The sequence below is a fragment of the Rhinatrema bivittatum genome, chromosome 8 (genome assembly GCF_901001135.1).
Source record: "Rhinatrema bivittatum chromosome 8, aRhiBiv1.1, whole genome shotgun sequence".
Taxonomy (NCBI): Eukaryota; Metazoa; Chordata; class Amphibia; order Gymnophiona; family Rhinatrematidae; genus Rhinatrema; species Rhinatrema bivittatum.
This window is the reverse complement of record NC_042622.1, coordinates 89,484,827-89,511,507: the sequence shown is the minus strand read 5'-3', so window position 1 is coordinate 89,511,507 and position 26,681 is coordinate 89,484,827. Positions and strand designations below refer to the sequence as shown.

The window sequence follows — 26,681 nt, the reverse complement described above, 5'->3', positions numbered from 1 at the left end:
ATGAAGGTAGCAGAACCTGCAGTCCTGATCCTTTAGGGCTATTCTTAAAAATAAATAAATAAAAAATATAAGAAGTTGATAACTTCGGCTCAGTCAAATGGATTTAAAAAAAAAAACACAAAAACCCAAGGAAACCAGGTAGGAGTATGGTTCCTCCTAGGGGATTGGTAGGTCCTAGTGGGACCATCCCCCCTGGTTGAAGGCAGGGCTAGTGACCCTGATTGCTCCTGTTCCCGGACTCGGTGACTGTTTGTGTTCGGGTGCCTACCAGCGGTCCGGTCCCTCCCCCATCCAGAGTATTCACATTCCTCTGGTGAGACTTCCCTCACCCAGAGAAGTCACATTCCTCTGGTGAGGCCTTTTTTTCACTAAATAAATAAATAAATACAGATTGTTTTTCAGGTCTCCTAGGCTCCGGAGGTATTTCTATGTGATTCCCTCGCTCAGTGCTCACCGAGCCATGCTGCAAGCATTCCGCTGTTCGGCCTGTGGGGAGCCAGCCACGCGGCTCTCCCGTGACATCCTCTGCTCCCGATGTCTTCCCGGGGGGGTGGAGGGTCCATGGTGTGGGCGTGCAGCAGCCGGACCATGAGGGTCGTCCTCCTCCATTCCCACGGAGTGCAGGAATGGTGGCCATTTTGAATCCTTTACTGACCACGGAGGATCAGCTTGCAAGGGGAGGGGATTTTCCTCCACCTCTTTCACTGTCCGATTTGAGCCCTGAGAGTCCTCGGGGCACATGGCCAGCTTCTCCTAGCATTCGGAGGACCCCCTGGGGGGGGGGGGTCTTAAAGGACCAGCACCCTTTTTCGGCAGACCATGTGCTTTTAATGCACAAAGCCTATGTGGCAAACCTTTCACAGCAGGGGAATTCAAGGGGCGGGGGGGGGGGGGGCCCCGCTGTTGGAGGATCCTCCTCCTTTGAAATTCCCCAGGACATCAGAGACTCAGGAGGCCAATCATATCCATGTGGTGTGAAACAGAACCTCGGATCTGCCAGAACCCCTAGCTGTGGATCCACTGGACCTGGCGGCCCCAGACCTTCCCTGTGCGGATCGGGATGATGATCCTGATAAGTCCGTGCTGGTAGAGGGTGACGACCCGCGGGTGCTCCAGTTGTTTCGGAGGGACAAGCTTGATCCGATGATCCCTCATGTCCTGGCCGAGCTGGGGATTCCGGCCTCCCCGAAGAGTACAGGTCTCGACATAGTGGACCCTGTCTGATCTGGTCTTCAGGCTCCAGCTAGGATTTTTCCTTTCGATCCAATGCTTTTACATTTGCTGTTTTGGGAGTGGGATACTCTGGAGGTGGGCCTGTGGGTTGGAAGAGCCATGAAAAACCTTTATCCTTTGCCTGAAGAGTCCTTAGAGCTTCTCAAGATTCCGAAGGTGGACGCTTCCGTGTCGGCTGTCACGAAGAGAACCACTATTCTGGTGGCAGGAGCTGCGGCTCTGAAGGATCTGCAGGACAGAAAACTCGAAGTCCTTCTTGAGAGAATTTTTGAGGTCTCGGCGCTCGGTGTCAGGGTGGCAGCGAGCTAGCCTGTGATGGGTCCAACAGCTTCTGAGTGCCAAGGATTTGTCCCCTCAGGAAGCAGAGCAAGCAGAGCGCTTGGAGGCGGCTGTGGCGTATGGCACCGATGCCTTGTATGATCTCCTCCGTACCTCGTCCCAAACGATGGTCTCTGCGGTTTCGGCCAGGAGGCTTCTGCGGCTCCACAACTGGTTGGCCGATGTCTCTTCCAAGTCTCAGCTGGGGGCACTTCCTTTCAAGGGGAAGTTCCTTTTCAGGGATGACTTAGAGAGGCTCATCAAGTGCTTGGGAGACAATAAGGTATATAAGCTGCCTGAAGACAAGCCTAGAGTCCCCAGGAGTTTTGGCCTGTCCCGTTCTTGTTTTTGTGGTCAGCACCATTTTCGCCAGAGCAGGGCGCCCTCTTTTGGACAGCAGCAGCCCTCGGCAAGGTCTCAGGCTTGGGCTCATTCCTTTTGTGGACATAGGTCTACCTGCGACAGAGGCTCCCAGGGCTCCTCGGGCGCTAAGTCCTCCCAATGAGATAACGCCAACCCATTCCTCCATCCCGGCGATATGGGGACGACTCTCCCTGTTTCTCGAGGAGTGGGTTAAAATAATGTCAGACCAGTGGGTTCTAAACATCATAGAACACGGTTACACTTTAGATTTTGCTTGTCCTCTTCGAGACCTGTTTTTGGTTTCTCCCTGTGGTTCCCCAGTGAAGAAGTGGATTGTGGGTCAGACCCTTCGTCAGCTGGAAGATCTTGGAGCCATTGTCCCTGTCCCCCCGGACAAGTGCGGGACCGGCAGATACTCCATCTATTTTGTGATCCCCAAGAAGAGAGGCTCTTTCCAGCCAATTCTAGACCTGAAGAAGTTGAACAAAGCCCTCTGAGTGCCTCCCTTTCGGATGGAGACTCTGCACTTCGTCATTGCAGCCGTGCACAGAGGAGAATTTTTTGCTTCATTGGACTTAACGGAGACGTATCTGCACATAGGGATCCACAAGGATCATCAACGGTTCCTGGTCTTCATGGTGCTCAGGAAGCATTATCAGTTTCAGGCACTCCCGTTCGGTTTGCCGACAGCCCCCCACACCTTCACCGAGGTGATGGTGGTAGTGGCGGCAGCTTTCCGGTGGGAGGGGGTGCTGGTTCACCCATATTTGGACAACTGGCTCATTTGGGCGAAGTCAGAAGACCTTTGCAGGTTGGCAGGCCACAAGGTGTTACACCGCTTCCACTCTCTCGGTTGGATCGTCAATCATGCCAAGAGCTACGTGAACCCTTCCCAGGTCCTGGATTTTTTGGGAGCGCAGTTCAACACCTGAGTTGGCAAAGTCTTCCTCATGCAAGATCGGAATGCCAAGCTGACGTCTCAAGTTCGTCGTCTCTTGTCCCTGCCGATGCCCAGGATCTGGGATTACGTAGAGGTTCTTGTTTCTATGGCATCTACTCTAGAGTTGGTACCCTGGGCTTTCACTCATCTGAGACCTTTACAGAAGGCTTTGCTTTCCCATTGCTTTCCCTTTGCGTTCCCATTGAGATCCGATGTTAGAGGATTTCCAGATCCCCTTGCTGCTTCTGGAGCCAGCCAGGGGTAGTCTCGGTTGGTGTCTGGTCCTTGACCACTTGCAGCGTGGCATGGACTCAGTGGGTGATTGTGACAACAGACGCCAGCCTGTCCGGTTGGGGCGCAGTTTGCCAATCTCAGTCGGCCCAGGGCCAGTGGTCGCCCCAGGAAGCACAGTGGTCCATCAGTCGCCTGGAAACGAGAGCAATGCGCTTTTCATTGCGGAAGTTTCTTCCTCTCATCCACCATCAGGCTGTACGGGTCTTGTCCGACAATGCAATGATGGTAACGTACATCAACCGTCAAGGGGGAACGAAGAGTCGTCCGGTAGCCTTGGAAGCATAAGAACATAAGAAATTGCCATGCTGGGTCAGACCAAGGGTCCATCAAGCCTAGCATCCTGTTTCCAACAGAGGCCAAACCAGGTCACAAGAACCTGGCAATTACCCAAACACTAAGAAGATCCCATGCTACTGATGCAATTAATAGCAGTGGCTATTCCCAAAGTAAATTTTATTAATAGCCGTTAATGGACTTCTCCTCCAATAACTTATCCAGACCTTTTTTGAACCCAGCTACACTAACTGCACTAACCACATCCTCTGGCAACAAATTCCAGAGCTTTACTGTGCGTTGAGTGAAAAAGAATTTTCTTCAATTAGTCTTAAATGTGCTACTTTCTAACTTCATGGAATGCCCCCTAGTCCTTCTATTATTTGAAAGTGTAAATAACTGATTCACATCTACTCGTTCAAGACCTCTCATGATCTTAAAGACCTCTATCATATCCCCTCTCAGCCATCTCTTCTCCAAGCTGAACAGCCTTAACCTCTTCAGCCTTTCCTCATAGGGGAGCTGTTCCATCCCCTTTATCATTTTGGTTGCCCTTCTCTGTACCTTCTCCATCACAACTATATCTTTTTTGAGATGCAACAACCAGAATTGTACACAGTATTCCAGGTGTGGTCTCACCATGGAGTGATATAGAGGCATTATGACATTTTCCGTTTTATTAACCATACCCTTCCTAATAATTCCTAACATTCTGTTTGCTTTTTTGACTGCTGCAGCACACTGAGCTGATGATTTTAAAGTATTATCCACTATGATGCCTAGATCTTTTTCCTGGGTGGTAGCTCCTAATATGGAACCTAACATCGTGTAACTACAGCAAGGGTTATTTTTCCCTATATGCAACGCCTTGCACTTGTCCACATTAAATTTCATCTGCCATTTGGATGCCCAATCTTCCAGTCTTGCAAGGTCCTCTTGTAATTTATCACAATCCGCTTGTGATTTAACTAATCTGAATAATTTTGTATTATCCACAAATTTGGTAACCTCACTCGTCGTATTCCTTTCCAGATCATTTATATATATATTGAAAAGCACCGGTCCAAGTACAGATCCCTGAGGCACTCCACTGTTTACCCTTTTCCACTGAGAAAATTGACCATTTAATCCAACTCTCTGTTTCTTGTCTTTTAACCAGTTTATAATCCACGAAAGGACATCGCCTCCTATCCCATGACTTTTTAGTTTTCTTAGAAGCCTCTCATGAGGTGTTGTGTTCCACGCTCGTGGAAGGCCACTGACCCGATGCCCGTCACTTCGGTGCAGGTCCCCGCTCTGGCCGCTGGGTGGGGAGCCGTCCCTGCTCCTCCCTAGCGGCGTCCTGCAGCATCTCCTCCGTGGAGGAAATCCAAGATGGCCGCCACCATTTTTAGGCACAAGGTCGTGCCTCCTCATTAGATTTAAAGGGACCTGATCCCTTTAACCAGGTTCAGCTGTTCCCTATGAGCTAGAGCAGAGGAAGTATAAAAGAAGGCTTCCTCTGCTCATTCCTCAACTTGGCAACTTTTGGGTTAGTCAGGTCTGCTTGCTTCAGTGAGTTCTTCTACTTCGGATCATTGTTCCTGACTTGTCTTGGTGTTCCTGGTTCCTGACTTCGGATCAGCTAGCTGTGATTCCTGGTGTTTGACTTCGGACTGGCAAGTGGTGATCCCTCAGTGTGTGACCTCGGACTGGTAAGCGACGACCCTCTGGCACTTGACCTTGGACTTCCTCTTGACCATCGTCTCCAAGGGCCCACCTAAGTCCCAGCGGCCCGGGTACCTACGGGCTCCTCCTGGGGGGACCGTGGGCTTCCAGGGGTGAAGCTCCAGTCAGCCCTTGCACCGAACAATCGACTTCTTGACCTCTCAAAAGTCCACCTAAGTCCCAGTGGTCTGGGTCCCTACGGGCTCCTCCTGGGGGGACCGCGGGCTTCCAGTGGCAAAGACACAGTTCCTTTCCTCGACGTCACGACTCTTCGTCTGCCTCCACAGTCGCCTCTGTCTCCAGTGCCGAGGGTCAGCTGGTCACGTCTTCTGTTCCTGCCTCGCCACCTGACGGGAGAACCTACGGATCTTCCTCCTAAGGTATTCCATCCTCCCGTCGGCCCAAGGGTTCACAAGCCTGAGCAAAACATGAGGGACTTTGCCAAACGCCTTCTGAAAATCCAAATACACTACATCTACCGGTTCACCTTTATCCACATGTTTATTAACCCCTTCAAAAAAATGAAGCAGATTTGTTAGCCAAGACTTCCCTTGGGTAAATCCATGTTGACTGTGTTCCATTAAACCATGTCTTTCTATATGCTCTATGATTTTGATCTTGAGAATAGTTTCCACTATTTTTCCCGGCACTGAAGTCAGGCTCACTGGTCTATAGTTGATGGCCTGGGCAGAGCACCATCTCGCTTGTTTGGCGGCCTCTCATATAGCCGGGGTCGACAACGTCCAAGCAGATTTCCTGAGCCATCAGTGCCTGGATCCCGGAGAGTGGGAGTTGTCTGCGGAGGCAATGGCTCTCTCGTCGATGGGGCACTCCCCATTTGGACTTGATAGCGACTCAAGCAAATGCGAAGGCCCCAAGATTCTTCAGTCGCAGAAGGGAGCATGGAGTAGAAGGAGTGGATGCCCTAGTACTTCCTTGGCCCCATGACGTTCTGCTTTACGTGTTTCCTCCATGGCCGCTCGTGGGAAAGATTCTGAGAAGAATAGAAGTTCATCGAGGAAAGGTTATCCTTGTTGCTCCGGAGTGGCCCCAGAGACCATGGTTTGCAGACCTAGTCAATCTGGCAATGGATGGTCCGCTACGCCTGAGTCATCTTCCGAACCTCCTGCGTCAGGGTCCAGTATTTTTTGATTAGGCGGCTCGCTTTTGTCTAGTGGCCTGGCTTATGAGAGGAGGCAATAAAGGAAGAAAGGCTATCCTGACGCTGTCATCTCTACTCTTCTATGGGCACGGAAAACCTCTACTTCTCTCACCTATGGCAGGGTGTGGAAAGTCTTTGATTCTTGGTGTAGTGGGCAATAGGGATGTGAATCGTTTTTGATGATTTAAAAAATCGTCTGATATTTTTTAAATCGTCAAAAACCGTTAGAGTGCGCGATACAATACAAATTCCCCCGATTTATCGTGAAAAATCATTAATCGGGTATGGGAGTTATTTGGGGGGAGGGCGGGAAAACCGGCACACCAAAACAACCCCTAAACCCACCCCGACCCTTTAAAACGAATCCCTTACCCTCCTGAACCCCCCCAAAATGTTTTAAATTACCTGGTGGTCCAGCGGGGGGGGGGGGGGGGTCCCGGCGCGATCTCCCACTCTCGGGCCATCGGCGCCATTTTGGCTGCCACTATTAAAAATGGCGCCGATGGCCTGATAAAAAAAAACCCACCCGACTCTTTAAAACATACCCCTTAGCCTCCCCCACCCTCCCGACCCCCCCAAAACCTTTAAAAATTACCTGGTGGTCCAGTGGGGGCACGGGGAGCGATCTCCCGCTCTCGGGCCATCGGCTGCCACTAATAAAAATGGCGCCGATGGCCCTTTGCCCTTACCATGTGACAGGGAAGCCATGCCATTGGCCGGCCCCTGTCACATGGTAGGAGCACTGGATGGCCGGCGCCATCTTTAAAAATGGCGCCGGCCATGGCCGGACATGGCCCGCGCCATCTTTAAAGATGGCGCCAGCCATCCAGTGCTCCTACCATGTGACAGGGGCCGGCCAATGGCATGGCTTCCCTGTCACATGGTAAGGGCAACGGGCCATCTGCGCCATTTTTATTAATGCAGCCAATGGCCCGAGAGCGGTAGATTGCTCCCTGCGCCCCCACTGGACCACCAGGTAATTTTGAAACATTTTTTGGGGGTTCGGGAGGGTGGGGGAGGGTTTTTTTGTTATCGTATCGGGCGCAGCCGATAACAAAAAAAATCGAGCCGGACGATAAAAATTTTAAGATTTGAGTCGGAACTGGAACCGATCAGATTCCGGTTCTGATTCACATCTCTAGTGGGCAAGGGATCCTTCCTCATCACGCTTCAATACCGCACATCCTGGCCTTTTTACAAGAGGGCCTAGGCAAGGGATTATCCTATAGTTCCCTCCGGGTGCAAGTTTCAGCCTTGGGCTGAATTCATGGAAAAGTTAAGGGGATGTCTCTGGTGGCCCATCCCTATGTGGTACACTTTCTCAGAGGAGTGAAGCACTTAAACCCTCGGGTCTGTGCCGTTTGTCCTTCGCAGAGTCTGAATTTGGTGCTCGGGTGTTGTGTGAACTTCCGTTTGAACCTCTCAAGAGGGCTACTTTGAAGGATTTGACCCTCAAGATGGTATTTTTGGTGGCTATCTGCTCCACCAGGAAGGTCTCGGAGATTCAGGCCCTTTCCTGCCGAGAACCTTTTCTGTGTTTTTCTGATTCTGGGTGTCGCTTCAGACAGTGCCATCCTTTCTTCCAAAGGTCATCTCTGCTTTCCACTTGAATCAGTCTATGGAATTACCGGCATTCCCAGGTTTGGATCGAGATACTCCTCATGCTAGAGAATTGAGGCGGTTGGATGTCAGGCAGGTTCTCTTGCGTTACCTGGAGGGCACCAATGAATTTAGGGCTTCAGATCATCTTTTTGTTCTATGGAGTGGTTCCAAGAAGGGGCATAAGGCGTCGAAGGTGACCATCGCCCAGTGGTTGAAGGAGGCTATCACATCTGCATATATTTGCTGTGCATGGCCGGTTCCGGACAGTCTCAAAGCTCATTCAATCCGATCACAAGCTGCTTTCTGGGCAGAGAGCCAGTTGGTTTCGCTACAAGAAATTTGCAGGGCGGGAACTTGGAAGTCTCTGCATACTTTTGCTAAACATTACCGTCTAGATGTCCGGGCACTGGAAGTCGACAGTTTTGGGAACAGTGTCCTTTGAGTGAGACTCTCTAGGTCCCACCCCATTTAGGGAAGCTTAGGTACATCCTAGCATTCTGGACTCATCCTGGTACATACAGGGAAAGGAAAATTGGTTCTTACCTGCTAATTTTCGTTCCTGTAGCCCCACGGATCAGTCCAGACGCCCACCCATCGAGGGGGGTGTTCTGCATTGAGAGTTCGCTCGGTTTTTCCTTTTATTCATAGCAATCTCTCTCTTTTAGATCTGGAAGAAGATTATGAATATGATCGCAGTTTTCAGAGTACTCCTGATATGTACATAGTTGATGTTCTTCTTATCCAGTTTGATCGAGCCGTTGGTTTAAAATTTGTTATTCTGCTATGGTATTGTTTATACTGAAGGATCGCAGGTGACACACCATACCAAGAGGGGGTGCCCTTCAAGTTTTTCTCTGTCTCCATCTGCTGAAAGGGAGGCATAACCCAGCAGTCCATGGTCTACAGGAACGAAAATTAGCAGGTAAGAACCAATTTTCCTGTCTACTCCCTCCTCTCATAGCAGTCACAGTAAATCCTCCAAGAATCGGCAAGGATCCAAAGACTCAATGACTAATATTCCCTGGCACACTTGATGCATTCCATGCCCATCCTGGCCAAAAATTTGAAGCCTATGATACAACGATGAACCATTTCAGAATGCTCCAGGAGTGATTTGAGTAAGGCTATTGTATCGATGAAGGGGACACATAAGTCATCACATGACATGTTGGAATCCAAGTCAAAAGTTGTGTTGAAGTGAGTGACACACGGCGCTTCAAAAAACTCAATGCATGATGCACCAGAGCTGCCGATGTTCAGTGCATTGGTGTACCAAATGCACAACTAATCAGAATGCCTGAAGCACAGCACATCTGAGCATCCAAAGCATGGCTCATTGGAGCTTGTGAAGCTCGGCATATCGGTTAGATCATAGCAAGGCCCATCACAAGGCACATGGAGCATATAGCACCAGTACACTCGCATGTTTCATCTCCGAAGACCAAACCCAAGATGCTTTGAAGATTAAGAAAAAATCACAGGAAAAGAGTGTCATGGAGTGGGGATCTGGCTGGATGGCGGATTTCCCTAGCAGGAGTAGGTCCAGACTCTAGGGTAAAGCCGGACAGGGTCTTCCACCTGACCAGCCACCTCCCCCTTGGGTTGAGTCTACAGATTCTGGTGGCCAGCAGAACTTTGGCTGGATCTGGAGACAAGCTGGGTCTAGAGGCAGGGCAGGCACTGGAAACAAGGCAAGCACAGGTGATGAGATAGGGACTGGAGACAAAGCTGGAACTGAAAGCAGGGGCTGGAACTGGAGACACAGACTGGAACCAGAGGCAAGCAGGGGCTGGAGACAGGGCTGGAACAAGAGGCAAGACCTGAGACTAGAGACAGGGGCTGGAACAGGAGGCCCAGATGGAGTAAAGGCCATAAGGAGAACAGGGTAGGAAAAGACATGGACTGAACAAGACAAGGACTGGACAGGACAGGACAAGAGTAGGACAGGACAGGTTGACGAAAACAGGGCAAGAATGTAAAAACACAGGCAAACAAGAAAACTATTTATTTTTTTTCTTTGTTTATTTCATGTACTTATAGTCCGCTAAAATCCAAATAGAAATTGATCAATGTGGATTGCAAAGCAACACTTATAAGCACATGAAAACAATACATTACATTTCTTCCAAAAACATAATATAATACAACATATGTTACTAATCAGCAGTATAAACCTGCATAAAAAATAGATTTCAGTTGCTTTGTAACACAAAGCAAGGTACATATAAACAAGACAAGGGAGAAACAGACAAGAAGGCCTAAGCAGGCCACAAGGCAAGATCAATTGAGACTAGAGCAAGAAGGTCAAGGAAGCTGCAGGTCAAGGCAGGGAGGCCAAGGAAGCCACAGAACAGGGCAAGAAGGCCGAGGAGGCTGTAGGACAAGGCAGGAAGGCCAAGGAGGCCACAGGACAAGGCAGAAAGGCCACAAGACAAGGTGAAACAAGGCCATGGGAGCCACCCAGAAGCAAAGCCAAGCAAGATGGGCCAATGCAAAGAACCAAGGTGAATCTATGAAGAGGCACCAAGTTGTGGGAGAGGCAAGACTAAATAGGGCTGGCCTTGCTGCATCATGGGAGCATCAAGGATGTAGCCAGCACAGGGGAGTGGATGTCTCCATGAGGACATCTGCTGGTGGGGAGGCTGCCTAGCAGCCAGGATCGTGATAAAGAGCATAAGCAATCAGAATAGAGTGCCAAGAGGAACCAAACATGTCACTACATTCTCATAGGACAAGCAGGATGGTAGTCCTCACATATGGGTGACATCACAGGATGGAGCCCAATCACAGAACACTTTTGTCAAAGTTTCTAGAACTTTGACTGGCACCTACTGGGCATGCCCAGCAATGCACTGACCCTGCATCCAGGAGCAGTCTTTCATACGTTGCTCCACTCATGCATTGGTGGACTCCAGCTTTGGGGGGAACTTCATACAGCAAGAGTTTCTCGAGCAGTTACAAATTCCTACCGTTCCTTCCACAACATCCTTAGTACTCTCATCTGTCTACAGAGAACTCCTACCAGGACAGGTCACCCAGTGCACAGTGCCCCTTACATTGCATGTTGAGTTCTCACACACAGAAGTTATCAACTTCCATGTCCTACCCAGAACCGTGAGCCCAATTATACTAGCCATGCCATGGCTCCAGTGACATCAACCATAATTTGACTAGTCCACGTCTGAATTCATCCAGTGGGGACCTGAATGCATCAAAGCCTGTAGATCAGGGGTCGGGAACCTTTTTGGCTGAGAGAGCCATGAACGCCACATATTTTAAATATGTGGCGTAAAATGTAATTTCGTGAGAGCCATACTAACTACAACCCCCCACTCTCCTGACTCCCCCAAGACCTACCAAATTAATTTACTACAACCCCCTACGCTCCTGATGCCCCCAAGACCCTCCAAATTAATTTACTACAACCCCCCATCCTCCTAACCCACCCCCCCCCCCCAAGGCCTGCCAAAGGTCCCTGGTGATCCAGCGGGGGTCCAGGGCTCTCAGACAAATCTTTAATAAAAAAGTAAAAATCTAACAAAATCCCCACCCTCCTGACGCCCCCCCAAGACCTCCAAAATTAATTTACTACAACCCCCACCCTCCTGACGCCCCCCAAGACCTCCAAAATTAATTTACTACAACCCCCACCCTCCTGACCCCCCCCAAGACCTGCCAAAAGTCCCTGGTGGTCCAGCGGGGGTCCGGGAGCGATCTCCTGGACTTGGGCTGTCGGCTGCCAGTAGTCAAAATGGCGCTGACTGCCCTTTGCCCTCACTATGTCACTGGGGTCGACCAATGGCGGCGGTAGCCCCTGTGACATAGTAAGAGCAAAGGGCCGTTGACGCCATTTTGATTACTGGCAGCCAACAGCCCTTTGCCCTTACTATGTCACAGGGGCTACCGCCGCCATTGGTCGACCCCAGTGACATAGGGCAAAGGGCCGTCAGCGCCATTTTGACTACTGGCAGCCGACAGCCCAAGTCCAGGAGATCGCTCCCGGACCGCTCCTGGACCCCCGCTGGATCCCCGCTGGACTTTTGGCAGGTCTTGGGGGAGTCAGGAGGGTGGGGGTTGTAGTAAATTAATTTTGGAGGTCTTGGGGGGCGTCAGGAGGTTAGGGGATTTTGTTAGATTTTTACTTTTTTATTAAAGATTTGTCTGCGAGCCAGATGCAGCCATCAAAAGAGCCATATCTGGCTCCCGAGCCATAGGTTCCTGACCCCTGAGCTAAAGGAACAATTGGAACAAGAGAGATACGCCCAGGAAAGCTTGGAAAAGGAAATCTACCTTGTTAAGCAGAAGACTGAGGCCCTTTCAAGGACAAAGACACAGAAATACAAATCCTGTGTGCCTGACTTCAGCAAAAATAGAACATTCTTCTACTGCCTGGTCGCCCAGAAGTGGGTGCTTCTTCACAATCAGTCTGCTCAACAGGAGGCGTTTGTCCATAGCCTGTCAGCCCAATAGAAACCATCCCTTTGTATGTGGCTCCACCTTGTCCCTAGAATTGCATGAAGTAGGGGAAAAAAAGAATTGTTTAGTTATAGAAGTTACTAACTGAGCCAAGAAACCCATAAGGATACAAAGGAAATTTCCTTACTGGTACCCCCACAAACCCAAAACCTCTGGAAGGGGGCTTACTGTTGTGATCGGTGGTCTACAGGCTGCCCCACAAGTTGCTGCTCTTACCTTCAACCCCGGCCCAGCTGCCGACACTGCAGTGTCCCACCGTTTTCTGTGGGTTAGGACGCCCACCTCAAACGTGGTAAGAGCCACTGGATCCTCTCGCTGCAGACATCATCGCTCCTGTACTTCCCTATGCCTACTGGGCATGTGCACACATGACACAGGAAAACTTAAAGGGCCTGTGGTGGGAAATTGCCTGTGGTGCCCATGGATGACATCGCAGCCTTTGGCCCATAAAAGAGCTTTTCTCCCTGCAATCCACACCTCGGCAATAGGTCCACTACTGAGAAGAAGAGTGAGTTGCCTCAGTGTTCCTGTTCTTTGGCTCATCTGTTCCTGGTCTTCATCTTAGCATTCTAGTCTTTCTCTTTTCAGTTCATGGTCTTCTTTGTTCCTTGTTCCTGTAATGATCATCTGTGGTCAGTCTTCAATTCTTCGTCTGATCTTCGTTTGTGGTCAGTGTTCAGTTCTTCAATGTCTTCGGTGTCCTTGCCTTCCTGCTTGTGTTGTTTCTCGCCTCTCTGCCTGCCTGTCCATCCTGCTTACCCTTGGATGGATCTCTGGTTTTGACCTCAGCTGGATTTCTGACTACACTTGAACTCTGCCTGCCACTGACCACTGCCTGACTCTTGACCAAGTCTGAACTCTGCCTGCCTCGACCATCATCTACTCTCCGACTATGCCTATACTACCTACCCCATACCCTGGCCTGTGACCAACCTTTCTCCACAGATCTCCAGTCCAGCAGAGGCTCCCGCCTAAGACCTGCTGGCTCTGGTACTCGAAGGTTCAACCTAAGGGGTGAAACTCCAGTTGGGCCTCTGCCTCAGCCAGCTCTGCCAGCTGACGGTAGGGACCTGAAGGGCTCCACCCTGCAGATTGCGCCAACTCCACCTTGGTCCAAGGGTCCATACCCGCAACAGATATTCTTTCAAGTAGAAAGTTATTCTGAATGGTGTATATCTCATAACCTAAATCTGTTCACTTGCAAGCTTCACTAGTTACTTTCTTATTTATACCGCCCTTCCCAATCTAGACTGGCAACTACGTCAATATGAGTACACCTTAGTTCCATTACAGCACATCATTCCTCTGAAAATGGTATACCTATTTTAATACATCCTTTAGTTCTTGAAAGGACTCCTGCATCTACGATCACCAGTCCGAAAGCCCACCAATACCTTGGATCATCAGTATAGTTCTCATTTCATTACTTAAAGCTCCCTTTGAACCTCTGGAAACTGGATCTCTAAAATATCTAACATAGAAAGTCCTTTTTCTAGTAGCAGTTACTTCTACGTGAAGAGTACCCACCTTATATGCAATTTTTCCATGATAAGGTGGTCCTTCAAACACACCTGAAATTTCTACTGAAAGTGATGTCAGCAATTCACTTTCTACATGAAGCCTCAAGCATCTATTGATGAGAAGCTGCTACACATGTTAGACTGCAAAACAGCGCTAGCATACTACAAGTGTAGAATGCAGACTCGCAGGAAAACTTCACAACTATTTGTATCATATGGTCCCAACAGATTAGGCACACCTGTAACCAAAAGAGCAATGTCAAATTGGATAACTAATTGTATACAACACTGCTATGCAGCAGCTGGGCTCAATTTCACCAACCCAGTAAGAGCTCACCAGGTACAAGCCACTGTTGCGTGTGCCAGCCGCGGCAGGCCCGCAGCCAGGCCCTCTTACCCTCTGCTGCCAAATCCAGGCTCTGGCTCCACTTCCTTCGCGGCTGTAGGCCACCGGCTCCGTCCTTGGGCCGTCCTCGGTGCTCCTGTTTCCTCGATGGACTCCTGTGCTCCGCGGCGGACCTCCCCGTGTGGTCCGTGGAGAGACTCCGTTGTCCAGCGCCGCACCCCTCCCTAGGCATGCATGCGCGCATCTTTGTTTCTTTTGAAGGGCCCACGGCAAGAACTTGGCCGTGGCCCCGGATGATGACGTCGCTGAAGCTCCAGTATATAAGGCCGGGCTCAGCTCCCGTTAGTCGCCTTTGCAACAGGTCTCCACGCTGGTCGTGTACTTCGTTGTCTCCTGGTGATTCCTCTGTGTTCCTGGTTCCTGTTCCCCTCAAGTTCCTATTCCTGGTTTGCTTTCTTCGTTCCTGCATTCCTGCTACCCAGCTTTCCTTACGGACTGATCTTCTCCTGGACTCGACTTCTGCTTTGCCCGACTACGCTATTGATCTTCTCCTGGACCTGACCTCTGCTTTGCCTGACTATGCTATTGATCTTCTCCTGGCCCTGAGCACTGCTTTGCCCAACTACCCAATTGATCTTCTCCTGGAGTCGACCTCTACTTTGCCTGACCACGCTACTGATCTTCTCCTAGTCCAGACCTCTGCTTTGCCTGACCACGCTACTGATCATCTCCTAGTCCAGACTTCTGCTCCGCCTGACTACTCTATAGCTTCTCTCCTGGACTTGACTTCAGCCTTGCCTTGCCACCACTCCTTGATTGCCGCCTGCCCTGACTTCAGCCTGTTCTACAACGCCTCTATTGTCTATGTCCTGGACTTGGCATTTCAGGCTTCGGCCTGTTCTTGCTCAGGCACCCCCTGTCAGACTTTGGTTCATATTGGCGCCCGGGTCTCCGGGACTCCACCTCGTCCAGTACAGACTCTGCAGTTCCGCTGTTGCTGCCTCTGGGCTGACCTCTCCATCTTCTCATCGACGACTACATATGGAGGCCCACCTCACTTCAACCTGCCCCAGTACCCAAAGGCTCAATCTGCGGGGAACAAGGGCTGGTATTGGCAAAGCTCCAGCCGGCCTCCGTCAGTCAGCCCACTCCGCCTGCCGACAGTGGGGACCCATAGGATCCCTCCTCAGGGTAGCATCAACCCCACCTTGGCCCAAGGGTCCACCGCCTGTGCAACTTGGGAGTCTCCACAGATCATGGCTAATTCAACCTGTTTCTTGATGGAAGAAGCAAGTTTACTTACCATAAACAGTGTTTTCTATAGATAGCAGGATGAATTTGACATGAGATACCCACCCTTCTCCCTGGACAGCAGATTATCCTTATTCTAGTTTTGATACAGACTGAGGAGACTCTGAGGCAATGCCCATGTGGGAACTCCTGCACATGCTTAGTAGACCTCAAAGCTCTACTAGCTTGAAGAGACAGATCCGTCCAGTATCACCTGACAATGTCACCCACAGATCATGTCTAATTCATCCTGATGCCTACGGAAAACACAATTTACTGTAAGCAAACTTGCTTTATTGATTAAAAATGAGCCACCTTCCTGAAAATCAAGGCCGCTGCTGATGTGTCCCCAGCATGCCAAAGGTTTTTAGGCTGCCTAGGTCCATATGTTTATCAAATGAAACTGTAGCTGGATTATAAAACATTCAGATTAACCAGATAATGTTGCATCTAATAGATAAATGAGGCTTGACCAACGTGCCGCAAATGCGCAGTAGAGAGCAGCTCTACTGCACATGTGCAGGCGAACACGTCGGTCAGAGCAGAGCGTCAGCTCTTTGAAAACATGGCGGCGGAGGAGAGGAGCGGGTGGCGGAAGAAGAGGCGAGGAGACTGGTGGAGGCGGAGAGGGGGGTGGTCGGTACGGGGGTGGTAGGGGTAGCGGGGTGGGGCTGGGGGGTGGCGAGGCGCAGTAGCGGCGGCGCGACGAGGGAGGGAGGGGGGGACCTCCCCGAAGATCTTCCGTTTGTGCCATCCGAAATGGTTGTGAATGAGCTGAGAGAGGGGGAGTGACGGAGGGGGGAGTGACTGAGGGGAGGGGGGAGAGAGGAGGGAGGGAGGAGGGAGTGACTGAGGAGGGGAGGGAGTGACTGAGGGGAGGAGGGGGTGATTGAGGGAGGGGAGGGGGGAGGGGGGAGAGGGGAGGGAGTGACTGAGGGGAGGAGGGGGAGGGAGGAGGGAGTGACTGAGGGGAGGAGGAGGAGAGAGGGAGGGGAGGGGGAGGAGAGAGGGAGGGAGACTAGAGGGGGGAGGTAGGAGGGAGAATAGAGGGCGAGGGGAGAATGAGGGGGAGGGGGAGGGGAGGGGGGAGGAAATGGACGAAAAATATTTTTTAACGTAGCCCGTTGTTATGGGCTTAAAGGCTAGTACATATGTAAATGGGAAAGCATTATGATTCTCACAGCACAGACTTTGAGCTAGCCTGATTTTTCCTAAGAATTTGCATAACCATCTCTGAATAGGTGTCAAGTCTTTTTATCTGTATAGCTAAGAAATACTGATGGGAGAAATTGTGTTAGCCTAACTGAGCTCAAAGTGAAAATTGGAATGGCCCAAACTGCTATGTAGTAGAACTTTTCTAATTTTCCCATCTATTTATTTATTTATTTATGTGTTTATCAGTACTTTATTACTTGCCTTAGAGAATCTCATCAAAGTGAGATACAATAATGAAAAACTACTCATAGCATTTAATAATACAGTATATAAAGGGAAATATAACATACCACAAACCATATAACCTTCCTATCTATCTTTCTGGCTCTCACATTCATTTCAACCCCCAAATCTGACTCTCAGTGCTATTCAGGTAGTCACCTATCCCAAAATTTGGGTAAACAACCTAGTTTTAACTTATTTTCTGAACTTTAAATAACTTTTTTCTTTCCAATCTCCACAGGTAGTTTATTCCATATGTCAGAAGATTAGTTACTAGTTAATATAGCTATCTACTACATAAAATATTAAGTACCAATACTTGCTAACTATAGTTCTCCATGTCACATATTTAGTAGCAGTAAGATCTCTATTTTGTTTCTCTTTTATGGAAACTGGTATTATTTTCTAGGGGTGTGAATCGTGTGATCGATCCTCTTAACGATCGATTTTGGCTGGGGGGGAGGGAAATCTTATGTCGTGTTTTTTTTTTGTTTTTTTTTAAATCGTTAAAAATCATAAATCGGGGGAGGGCGGGAAAACCGGCACACCAAAAAAACCCTAAAACTCACCCTGAACCTTTAAAACAAATCCCCCACCCTCCCGAACCCCCCAAAATGTTTTAAATTACCTGGGGTCCAGTGGGGGGGTCCCGGCGCGATCTCCCTCTCTCTGGCCACGACTTCGTTAAGAGAAATGGCGCCGGTGGCCCTTTGCCCTTATCATGTGACAGGGCAGAGGTAGCGCCGGCGCCATTTTGGTTCCTGGCTCCCGACATCACGCGTGCAGGAGATCGCCCCCGGACCCCCGCTGGACCCCCAGGGACTTTTGGCCAGCTTGGGGAGGCCTCCTGACCCCCACAAGACTTGCCAAAAGTCCAGCGGGGGTCCCGGAGCGACCTCCTGCACGCGGGCCGTATTGCCAATCTTCAAAATGGCGCCGGCGCTACCTTTGCCCTCACTATGTCATACGGGCCACCGGCGCCATTTCTCAACGCAGCCGTGGCCAGAGAGCTGGAGATCGCGTCAGGACCCCCCCCACTGGACCCCAGGTAATTTAAAACATTTTGGGGGGGTTCGGGAGGGTTGGGGGATTTGTTTTAAAGGTTCGGGGTGGTTTTAGGGTTTTTTTGGTGTGCCGGTTTTCCCGCGCCCTATTTAACGATACAATACAAATGCCCCTGACGATAAATCGGGGGCATTTGTATTGTATCGTGCACTCTAACGATTTTGGACGATTTTAAAATTATCTGACGATAATTTTAATCGTTCAAAAACTATTCACATCCCTATTATTTTCTCTTGCTGCTCTAGAAAGCCCTCGTAAAACTGACTAGGCATATCAATGTCAGTTGCAAAGACCTGTTCAAATATTCCGAGGCAGCTGTTAACCTCTGGGATGTTTTGGAAAGTGGCCTCCTCCAGCAAGAAAAATTACTTCAGAGGAAGCTGAAAGAGTGTCGAGAGCAGCATGATGCAGAAAACCAGGTACAAATGGAGGCCAGAATCTTGCTGAAAAGTCCTTGTTCCTTCCTTCTGTCTCTCCTCTCCTATCTCATTTTCTCTTTCCTTTTCTCTTTATCTCCTCATGTTTTCCTAGCTTGAAATACTTTTCATTTTCCATCTTCCTCACCTTCTTGCCTTTGTTTCTTTTATTTGCTTCTCTTTTCTTCCTTTCTCCCTCTGTCTTCCACTCAGTCTTTCTCTTTCTCTGTCTTTCAAAGCTCTTATTATCCTGAAATGAACTCAGGAACAAAAGTGATTCCCTGGATAAATGGAGATCCTTGTTTATTTTTTTAGGTGAAGGAAGCTAATCTTGACATGATTTTGGACAAGCTAAGGCAGGAGAGCTTTCAGCAGGAACTAGATAACACTACGCAAAAGGCCCTGGATGCCCTTGAAGACATCCGAACTGGGTATGTACTACAGGGTCCAGTTCACAGGCTGCTGTAGGCCTAGCAAAGAAGGTGGCAAAGCAAGCTTGTTTAGTTTCAATTTACTCACACCTGTCTATGAGATAAGCCCAAACTTGATTCAGGTTACAACAACCCTAATTATATGCACAAAACATAACAATTTAAATAATCAATACAACATCCTCATCATCAATAACATCAAAATAATACTCCCTCCCAACAAACAGATACAAAATAGAGCAATACAAATCGAGAGTTATGGCAAAACACTGGGTTGGACAGTGTAGTTTAGGAATAATCAATATCTTGTGAGATCCTTAATATTCATCTGGAAAAAAGAGTCTTCCCAGAGAAAGGAACAGAGAGAATGTTCCTAACTTAAGGAATAGGTTTACAATAATAGCTGTATTCTGAACTCTATATCATCAATATCCATGGGCACATCCTCTTACCCCTGCTCATCTCAGAATATAGGTTATACTGTGCTTACACTGGTATTATTTCAGGGCAATATTTTCCACCCAAAAGCCCCCCAAGATATCATAGCCTAGTAATTCTAAGATGAAGAGACTCTTATTGAGATCAACATTTAAATGTCTAACTTGGAGTTAGATGGCTAACTTGAAATTAGATGGATAATGTGAGTTATCCATTTAAATGGCTGTGAATATTGACCTGTCCATGTTTATTCTAATTTTTTCCAGAATGGTCAACACATATTAGTAATGTACAGTGCAGAAATAAAATTATGATAAGGTATCCATTTAGGCAAATCGTTTCATTACCTGAATATTTCTGGTCTATTGCCTCAGACTGTGTAAAGGGAATAGGGTGAGGGGAGGTAGGGAGAAAAGATTTAAAAAACCAACATCTATAAAAGTATTTCTGAATGTAAAATTTTGTATTTATTACAACATAATTGGTATTATTGGATATGGTAATTTCATTAAAGGTACTCCTGCTTCATTATGTAATCTTACACTCATTCTCAACCTGGTGCTAGTGGCCCCACCAAGCAATTTGATTTTCAGGACATCCACAGTGAATATGCATTAGATTTATTTGCATACATTAATCTTACTCTAAAACTAATCAATAGATGCAAATTTCCCTGTACGTTCCCGGATCAGTCCAGGTCAGCTGGATTTTGCCTCCCCTCCAGCAGTTGGAGACAGACAAGATTTTGCGGACTCTGTCCTTTACCCCTGAGGTGCCACCTAGAGTCTAGTCAGTATCTTTCTGTCTCCAGCAGATGATGGAGGTGCAAAACCCTGATTCTCTGTACGTACCCGGATCATTCCAGACCGTGGGTTGAGCCTCCTGTCCAGCAGATGGAGACAGACCAAAACTGAAAGGGTATCCTATATCAGGACAGAGCCTACCCTGCAACCCTTCAGTATTTGTCTGTCTCCAGCAGATGCAGGCAGCTCACCCTGCTGCTCCTTGGCTTTCTTCTATTTCTGTCATGATCAAGCAACTATTCCTTAATATAAAAATAAAAAAAGGAAAAAGGTTTGGTCGGACTTTGTTTCTTCAGGAGACAGCGCTGTCTCTTTGCTCTTGAGGAGCCTAGGGGGGCTTGCCCCTTGTGTGATGCAGCCTAGGCTCCTTTCCCGGTGAACCTTGATTTGGGGCAATACTGGTGGTCCAGTCATTCCCCCTATATAGCTGTTCTATATCCTGGGATGCCCCATTCCCCGGCTGTGCCAGCAGGGACATTCATTCCTCTCCATTAAAAAAAAAAAAAAAAGAATAAAAGTATAATAAATTCTAACAGAGAAAAAGGAAATTCCTGTACGTACCCGGATCAGTCCAGACAGTGGGTTGAGCCTCCTTTCCAGCAGGTGGAGACAGACTAAAACTTAAAGGATGCCCTATATCAGGACAGAGCCTACTCTCTAACCCTTCAGTCTGTCTCCAGCAGGTGTAGCATCTTCCCTTTGGTTCTCTGCTGTAGGCTAGTCAGCCTTTTCTTCTGTCTTCTTTTAGGTTCAAGCAAGTACTTCTATTAGTTCTCTCTTGTAAAAAAAAAAAAAAAAAGTGACTGTTTTACTTTTTTACTGGTTTTTCTTTTTTCTGTGTGGGAGACGGCTCCATCTCCCAGCTCTTGCCGGGCTCAGGGGGGCTTTGCCCCTTTTGCGCTGCATAGCCTGAGTCCGTGTACGCTTCCAGGTGTGCGGACCGAGGCTCTCGGGGGTCTCGTTCCCCCCTCTGCCTGCCGAGAGGGTTTTTGAACCCGCTGCTGCACTCAGTAAAAAAAAAAACAACAAAAAAAAAAACGTTTTAAACTTTCAATAAGTTGCAGGTACTCACCTATCTCTACCTTATTTGCAGCAGTTGACCAGCATTTTTTAATTTTTCTGGTCATAGCCGGCCTAGAACCGGCAGCCAGACAGGCAGGAGGCAGCAGGTTTCCCTCCTGCTCTCTCCGGTCCTGCAGGCTGTCAATCAAAGCTTTTTTTCTACTTATTTTTCTTCAGCCGCGGCTCTGCTATGCCCCTGCAGGCAGCCTGCCTCTTTTGTGCAGCCCCCTTCGAGTTTTTTTCGAAGGGGCTTTTTCTATGCCTCCCTGCCGGGTGGGGAAGGTCCCTCCTCGGCAGGGACGGCAAATTTAGCTTGGAGATCGAGTCCCCAGAGCTTGGCTAGGCCTTTCCCGGGTCAGGAAAACCCGGGAACGGCCGCCATCTTGGATTTTTTTATGGCTCCGTTTTCGGAGCTCCCTGGGGCTGGGGGGCCAATTTTTTGACTGCCACCCCCCGATTTGAGCCCCCCTGACCCCCAGGAAGGGATTTTTGCCATCCTCTCGCCTCCCTCTCCCCCACCTGGGTTTTTTTGGGCTCGTTTTGAGGTGCTGCTCCCTCCCCCTGCGTAAACACTTAGCGTGCAGGCAGGGGAAGGTGGAAGGTGTCGTCCCCCCCCCCCCCCGACCCTCCCCCAGGACAAAATAGTGTTTACGGAAAAAAAAAAGAGATAATTTTTTTCTCTGGGTAACTATTCATATATTTTAATTCCCCGCTACATGCCATTGCTAGGGTGGCCGGCTATGGAGCCCCCGGAGTCTCTTGGGGCGCGGGTGGTCGCGGGTGCCCCCGGGTGCCTCCCCAGCCCCTCCTTCCTTACTTTCCGGCGGTTCCGGTATTACCGGATCCTGCCGCTAGTCCGGTTGCGTCAGTTACCCTTCCTCTCCTGGTACCGCCTCGTTGCCCATGGATATGACCCTGGTCCTGGTGGGATCCCGTGATTTTTTTAAGCGCTTTCCCCTCCTCCCACGCCCGCACGTTTGGCTCTGTGGTGCTAGCAGGCTCCCCAGACGGACCGTGCCCTGACCAAGTTCCTCTCCCGGTGGTATGCTTCATTTTCAAAAACAAAACAAAACACAGAAACGGTCCTCCCTCCGTGGATTATTATGCGGTCCCGTTTCAGGAGGTTTACCTGGCTTTCAAGTGGCCCTGGTACGCCTCCTCGAGGCTCATGTGCGGTGTATTTTGTTGTCCTAGCGCTGGAGGTGTGTACCACTATTTGCAGCAGTCGTCAGCTGCGGGCAGCTCTCCGGTGGGGTCCATGTTAACTTTGCCCTGCGCCTGGGACCCCCCGTGGCCAGAGGCTACGCCTGCGACCATTCTCCGCCCCCAGACAACAGCTGTAGTCTCGGCTATGTCCGTCACTCGGCCCTTTAGCTGCGCCACTGGTCGGCCGTCTTGCCCTCCACAGCCCGATGGGATACATTGCAGCCCGAAGGTAAGCAGTTCCTTGGCAAGGATCTTGTATAACTAGTACTTCCTTAGGGGAACGTAAAGTCCATCAGCTTCCGGAAGACTGTCCGAACATCTCGGTCCTTATACCTTCTCGTCCACGTTTTGGGGCCAGCGACGGTATACCCCACGCGGGCACGATGACTCCTCAGGGGGTCTTGTTCCCTCTTGATCGTGGCTTTTTTGTCACAGCCTTCTCGTGGGCGCCATTCCTCTTGCAAGGATGGCCCTACACACGCAGTCCTCACGCCTGCACACTCACCGGAGTTTTCCATACCTCATTCCTCGGTCTCCTTCTTAGGTGATCGCTCTCCTTGTTTTTCGTGCACTGGGGCCAGTTCCTGCCGGACCTGCGGGTCTCCGACTTCCTCACAGATGGGTACATCCTCGTTTTGTTCCATAATTGCCGGGATTGTTTCTGTGTTCCCCATGCGTTCGTTCTTGCGGCGCTCGGTGGAGCATACCCCGCCAAGCTCTTGTGTCTGAGCGCGGAAGCCCCGGTTCCAGGTAGTGTATTTCTCACGGGCCAGTATCCTAGTTTCTTATTGGTTCCTTGCCTCGCAAGAGTCATCCAGGCTCTCCAAATCCCGCTTCTCCGCCAGACACCCTGGGAGCGGTCCTTATTCCGTTTTGCCCCAGACCGTTCCTCGTCCCACTCGGCTTTGGTGGTGGCTGGCGGACGTAGATACTCTGGCTTTATCCTGGCCTGCGGATGTTCTCCTCCCCCCCCCCCCTCGTGCTCCCTGGGCGGGAAAGCCTCAGAACGGAGTCCCGTAGTTCTGGTAGCACCCGCGTGGTCGTGCCGTCCCGTGGTTCTGCTACCACTCGAGTGGCCGCTCAGGCTCTGCTTCGCGGTTCTCTACCCTAGCGACGGCCTGTCCTCTGCGGCTCAGGTGCCGGTATTCTTCAACTAGTCCGATCGCGCTTGTCTTGCGCCCTATTTTTCTATATGGCAACGTCTCCGGCGTGAGGGTTATTAGGAGTAGGTCTTCTCCGCCTTACTGCGGACCCGGCATGGTCGACTTCCTGGCGTACGGCGTCTCTGGTTGTGAGTCTGTTTGTCTGGCGTTGGTTGTCTCGGTGTTCTCCGCTCCAACTTATTGGTCTTTTCGTCTTCAAGTCAGTCTCCTAGGGTTCTTCCTTTTCGGGTTCGGCGTGTACAGGTCCACCCTCTCACCTTCTCCTCGGTCGGTTGGGTGGTCATCTCTGAGTGGTCACCCATCTGCGATTCGGTGTTTTAGGGGCGTTAGGCATCCATGTTCCTCTCTCGCCCACTTGCCTGTCGTAGATTTTTAATCTGGTTTTTCAGGCACTCTATGCGGTTCTGCCTGACCCCCTCCATCGCGTTCCCTTACAGGCTCTTATGCTGCAGGCTTTCTTTCTGGCCTCTAGCTCCTAGGCTCGTCGGAGCTCAGGGTTCCAAGTGCTGTCCTGTCGGGACCCTTCTGCGTCCTCCCGACTCCGGGGTATCCCCCATACGGACTCTTTTTTCTTGGTGACGGTTCTTCTACTTTCCCTGTCCACCAGTCGGCTGATCTCCCCGTATTCCCCTGCGACCGGTGGCGGTCTCCGTTACCTTGAGGCCATACGTGCTCCTTCTCGTCCCTTCTGGTTTCCAATGACCTTCGTGTATCGGTCCATCCTTGTCCCTTGAGGGGGTCCGCTTGGTGTATGCCGGCCTCTGTATCCACTATAGCATGCTGTGAACAGACGCATTCTCCTCTGTTTTTCTTTGTCTGGTCGGACGGTTCCCGAGGGTCTGATATCACTGCGTTCTCGAGCTACTCCCTGGGCTCACAGTCACTGGATCTGTCCGTGGGGGATTTGCAGTGCTGACACACCTTGGACGTCCTTCCTTTTCTTTGATCGACGCTATCGCCCGCATGTGCTAGCTCCGCTTTGGTTCTGTTGGGCTACGAGTGCTTCGAGCGGGTCTGTCTTGGTCCCACCCGGTTTAGGGAAGCTTTGGTACATCCCACTGTCTGGACTGATCTGAGTACGTACAGGAAAGGAAAATTAGTTCTTACGTGTTAATTTTCGTTCCTTTAGTACTATGGATCAGTCCAGATGCCCTTTCCTGTATGTTGTCTTATTCTGTCCTCTCGAAGCTTGTTTCTCTTACAGATTCCTCGATTTCCACATATCTTTTGAGCATAAATACTGAGCAAATACACCGGAAGCCTTGGTTGCACAAGCGCCAAGTATATGCAAGAGCGGTTAGTCATACCATATACCTTACATTGTTCTCCTTCTGCTCCATTGAGCTTTCTGGTTGCTTGCTTGATCCTAATTGGTTTTGTTGTTTTCTGCTTTGAGATGTGTTATACTGAAGGGTTAGAGAGTAGGCTCTGTCCTGATATAGGGCATCCTTCAAGTTTTAGTCTGTCTCCACCTGCTGGAAAGGAGGCTCAACCCACTGTCTGGACTGATCCGTGGTACTACAGGAACGAAAATTAACAGGTAAAAACTAATTTTCCTTTCTTACTTGGCACTTTTCTATTTGCAGCTGATTTTTATAAGAGAGCGAGCAGGGTTCATTCTGCTGCACCCACTCCTTTAAGGCAGCACAGCTCAGAGCAGCTTACAGTTTTTTTCTCCCTGCCTTGATTCATGCCGTGATCCAACCTGTGTCTGGCCTGTGGAGAGACTGCCTTGCGGCTCTCTCGCGAAGGCCTCTGTTCGGGGTGCCTTCTGGGGGAGGAAGGTTCCTCCTCAGCAGCAACCAAGTCGGCAGCTCGGGGTAAGTCCTCCCAACGCATGGCCAGGCCGTTCCCGGGTCGGCAAACCATGGGAACGGCGGACATTTTGGGAATTTCGTCAGCCCCCATTTCGGGGCTGAAGGAGGGGGAGGGGCAGGATTTTAATGTGTCCCGTCCCCCCCGATTTAAGCCCCACATGGTCTCCGGATGCGGGTACTGACCCCCCTTCCTTCCCCGTCGGAATTTGTGCTATTAATGCACAAATCTTATTTGGCGAGTTTGCAGGAGGAGGAGGAACCCCTCCCAGGCTCCCCCTGCTAAAATTCCTCGAGTGTCCTCCCCACCTGCCCCCATTGCGCCAGATGCGCAGGGGTCCATCAGAGTCCAGGTGGTCCCTGGGGTCCCCCCACCTCCGGATCCTCCAGCTCCCCCTGTGGCTCCGGACCCAGACCCTGATACGGATTTGTCTGGGACACCCCCCCTATTGAAGGGGATGACCCCCGAGTTCTCCACTTATTTCAGAGAGAAGAGTTGGAGCTGCTCATCCCCTTTATTATCCGGGAGCTGGGTACTGAGAGTCCAGTGGATGCGCTCTCAGCCACGATGCCAGCTCACGTGGACCCAGTCCTGGAGGGACTCAGGGCTCTTCCACAAACTTTTCCGTTCCATCCCATGCACAAGCTGATGCTTCTCCAGGAATGGGAAGCTCCCTAGATGGGGCTCCAAGTGGGAAGGGCTATGGACAAGCTCTATCCTGTACCCGAAGATTGCCTGGAAATGCTGAAAAACTCTAAGGTGGATTCCTCTGTGTCGGCGGTCACCAAACACACCACTATTCCGGTGGTGGGAGCCACGGCCTTAAAGGATGTTCAGGACTGCAAGCTAGAATTCTATCTCAAGTGCATCTTCGAAGTCTTGGCCTTGGGAGTTCGGGCGATGATTTGCAGCAGTCTCATGCAGCGGGCAAGCCTTAGGTGGGCTCAACAATTGCTCAGCACCCAGGTCCTCCCATCTGCAAAGCGGAGCAGGTCGAAAGGTTGGAAGGCACTATAGCATATGGGGCAGATGCTCTTTACGACTTACTACGCGTCCAGGCAAATGCAATGGTCTCAGCGATGTCGGCCAGACGACTTCTCTGGCTGCGCAACTGGTCGGCGGATTCTTCTTCCATGTCGCAGTTGGGCACGCTTCCTTTCAAGGCTAAGTTGCTGTTTGGCGAGGACCTGGAACAGCTTATTAAATCCTTGGGTGAGAACAAGGTCCATAAGCTGCCTGAGGACTGGCCGAAACAGTCGAGGACTTTTTTTCCTACCCGTTCCCGATTCAAGGGACAGCGAAGATATAGTAATCAAGGGCG

General features: G+C 50.1%; 1 protein-coding gene across 3 annotated transcripts in view; it reads left to right on the top strand.

Annotated features, from left to right (window-relative positions):
• CCDC180 (coiled-coil domain containing 180) overlaps positions 1–26,681 on the top strand; it is a 597,826-nt gene that overhangs the window by 251,430 nt on the left and 319,715 nt on the right. For all 3 annotated transcript variants that reach the window (XM_029611950.1, XM_029611952.1, XM_029611951.1), the window contains 2 exons: positions 18,272–18,445; positions 18,758–18,873. In XM_029611950.1, coding sequence (XP_029467810.1) covers positions 18,272–18,445; positions 18,758–18,873 — 290 coding nt within the window. The remainder of the gene's footprint in view (positions 1–18,271; positions 18,446–18,757; positions 18,874–26,681) is intronic.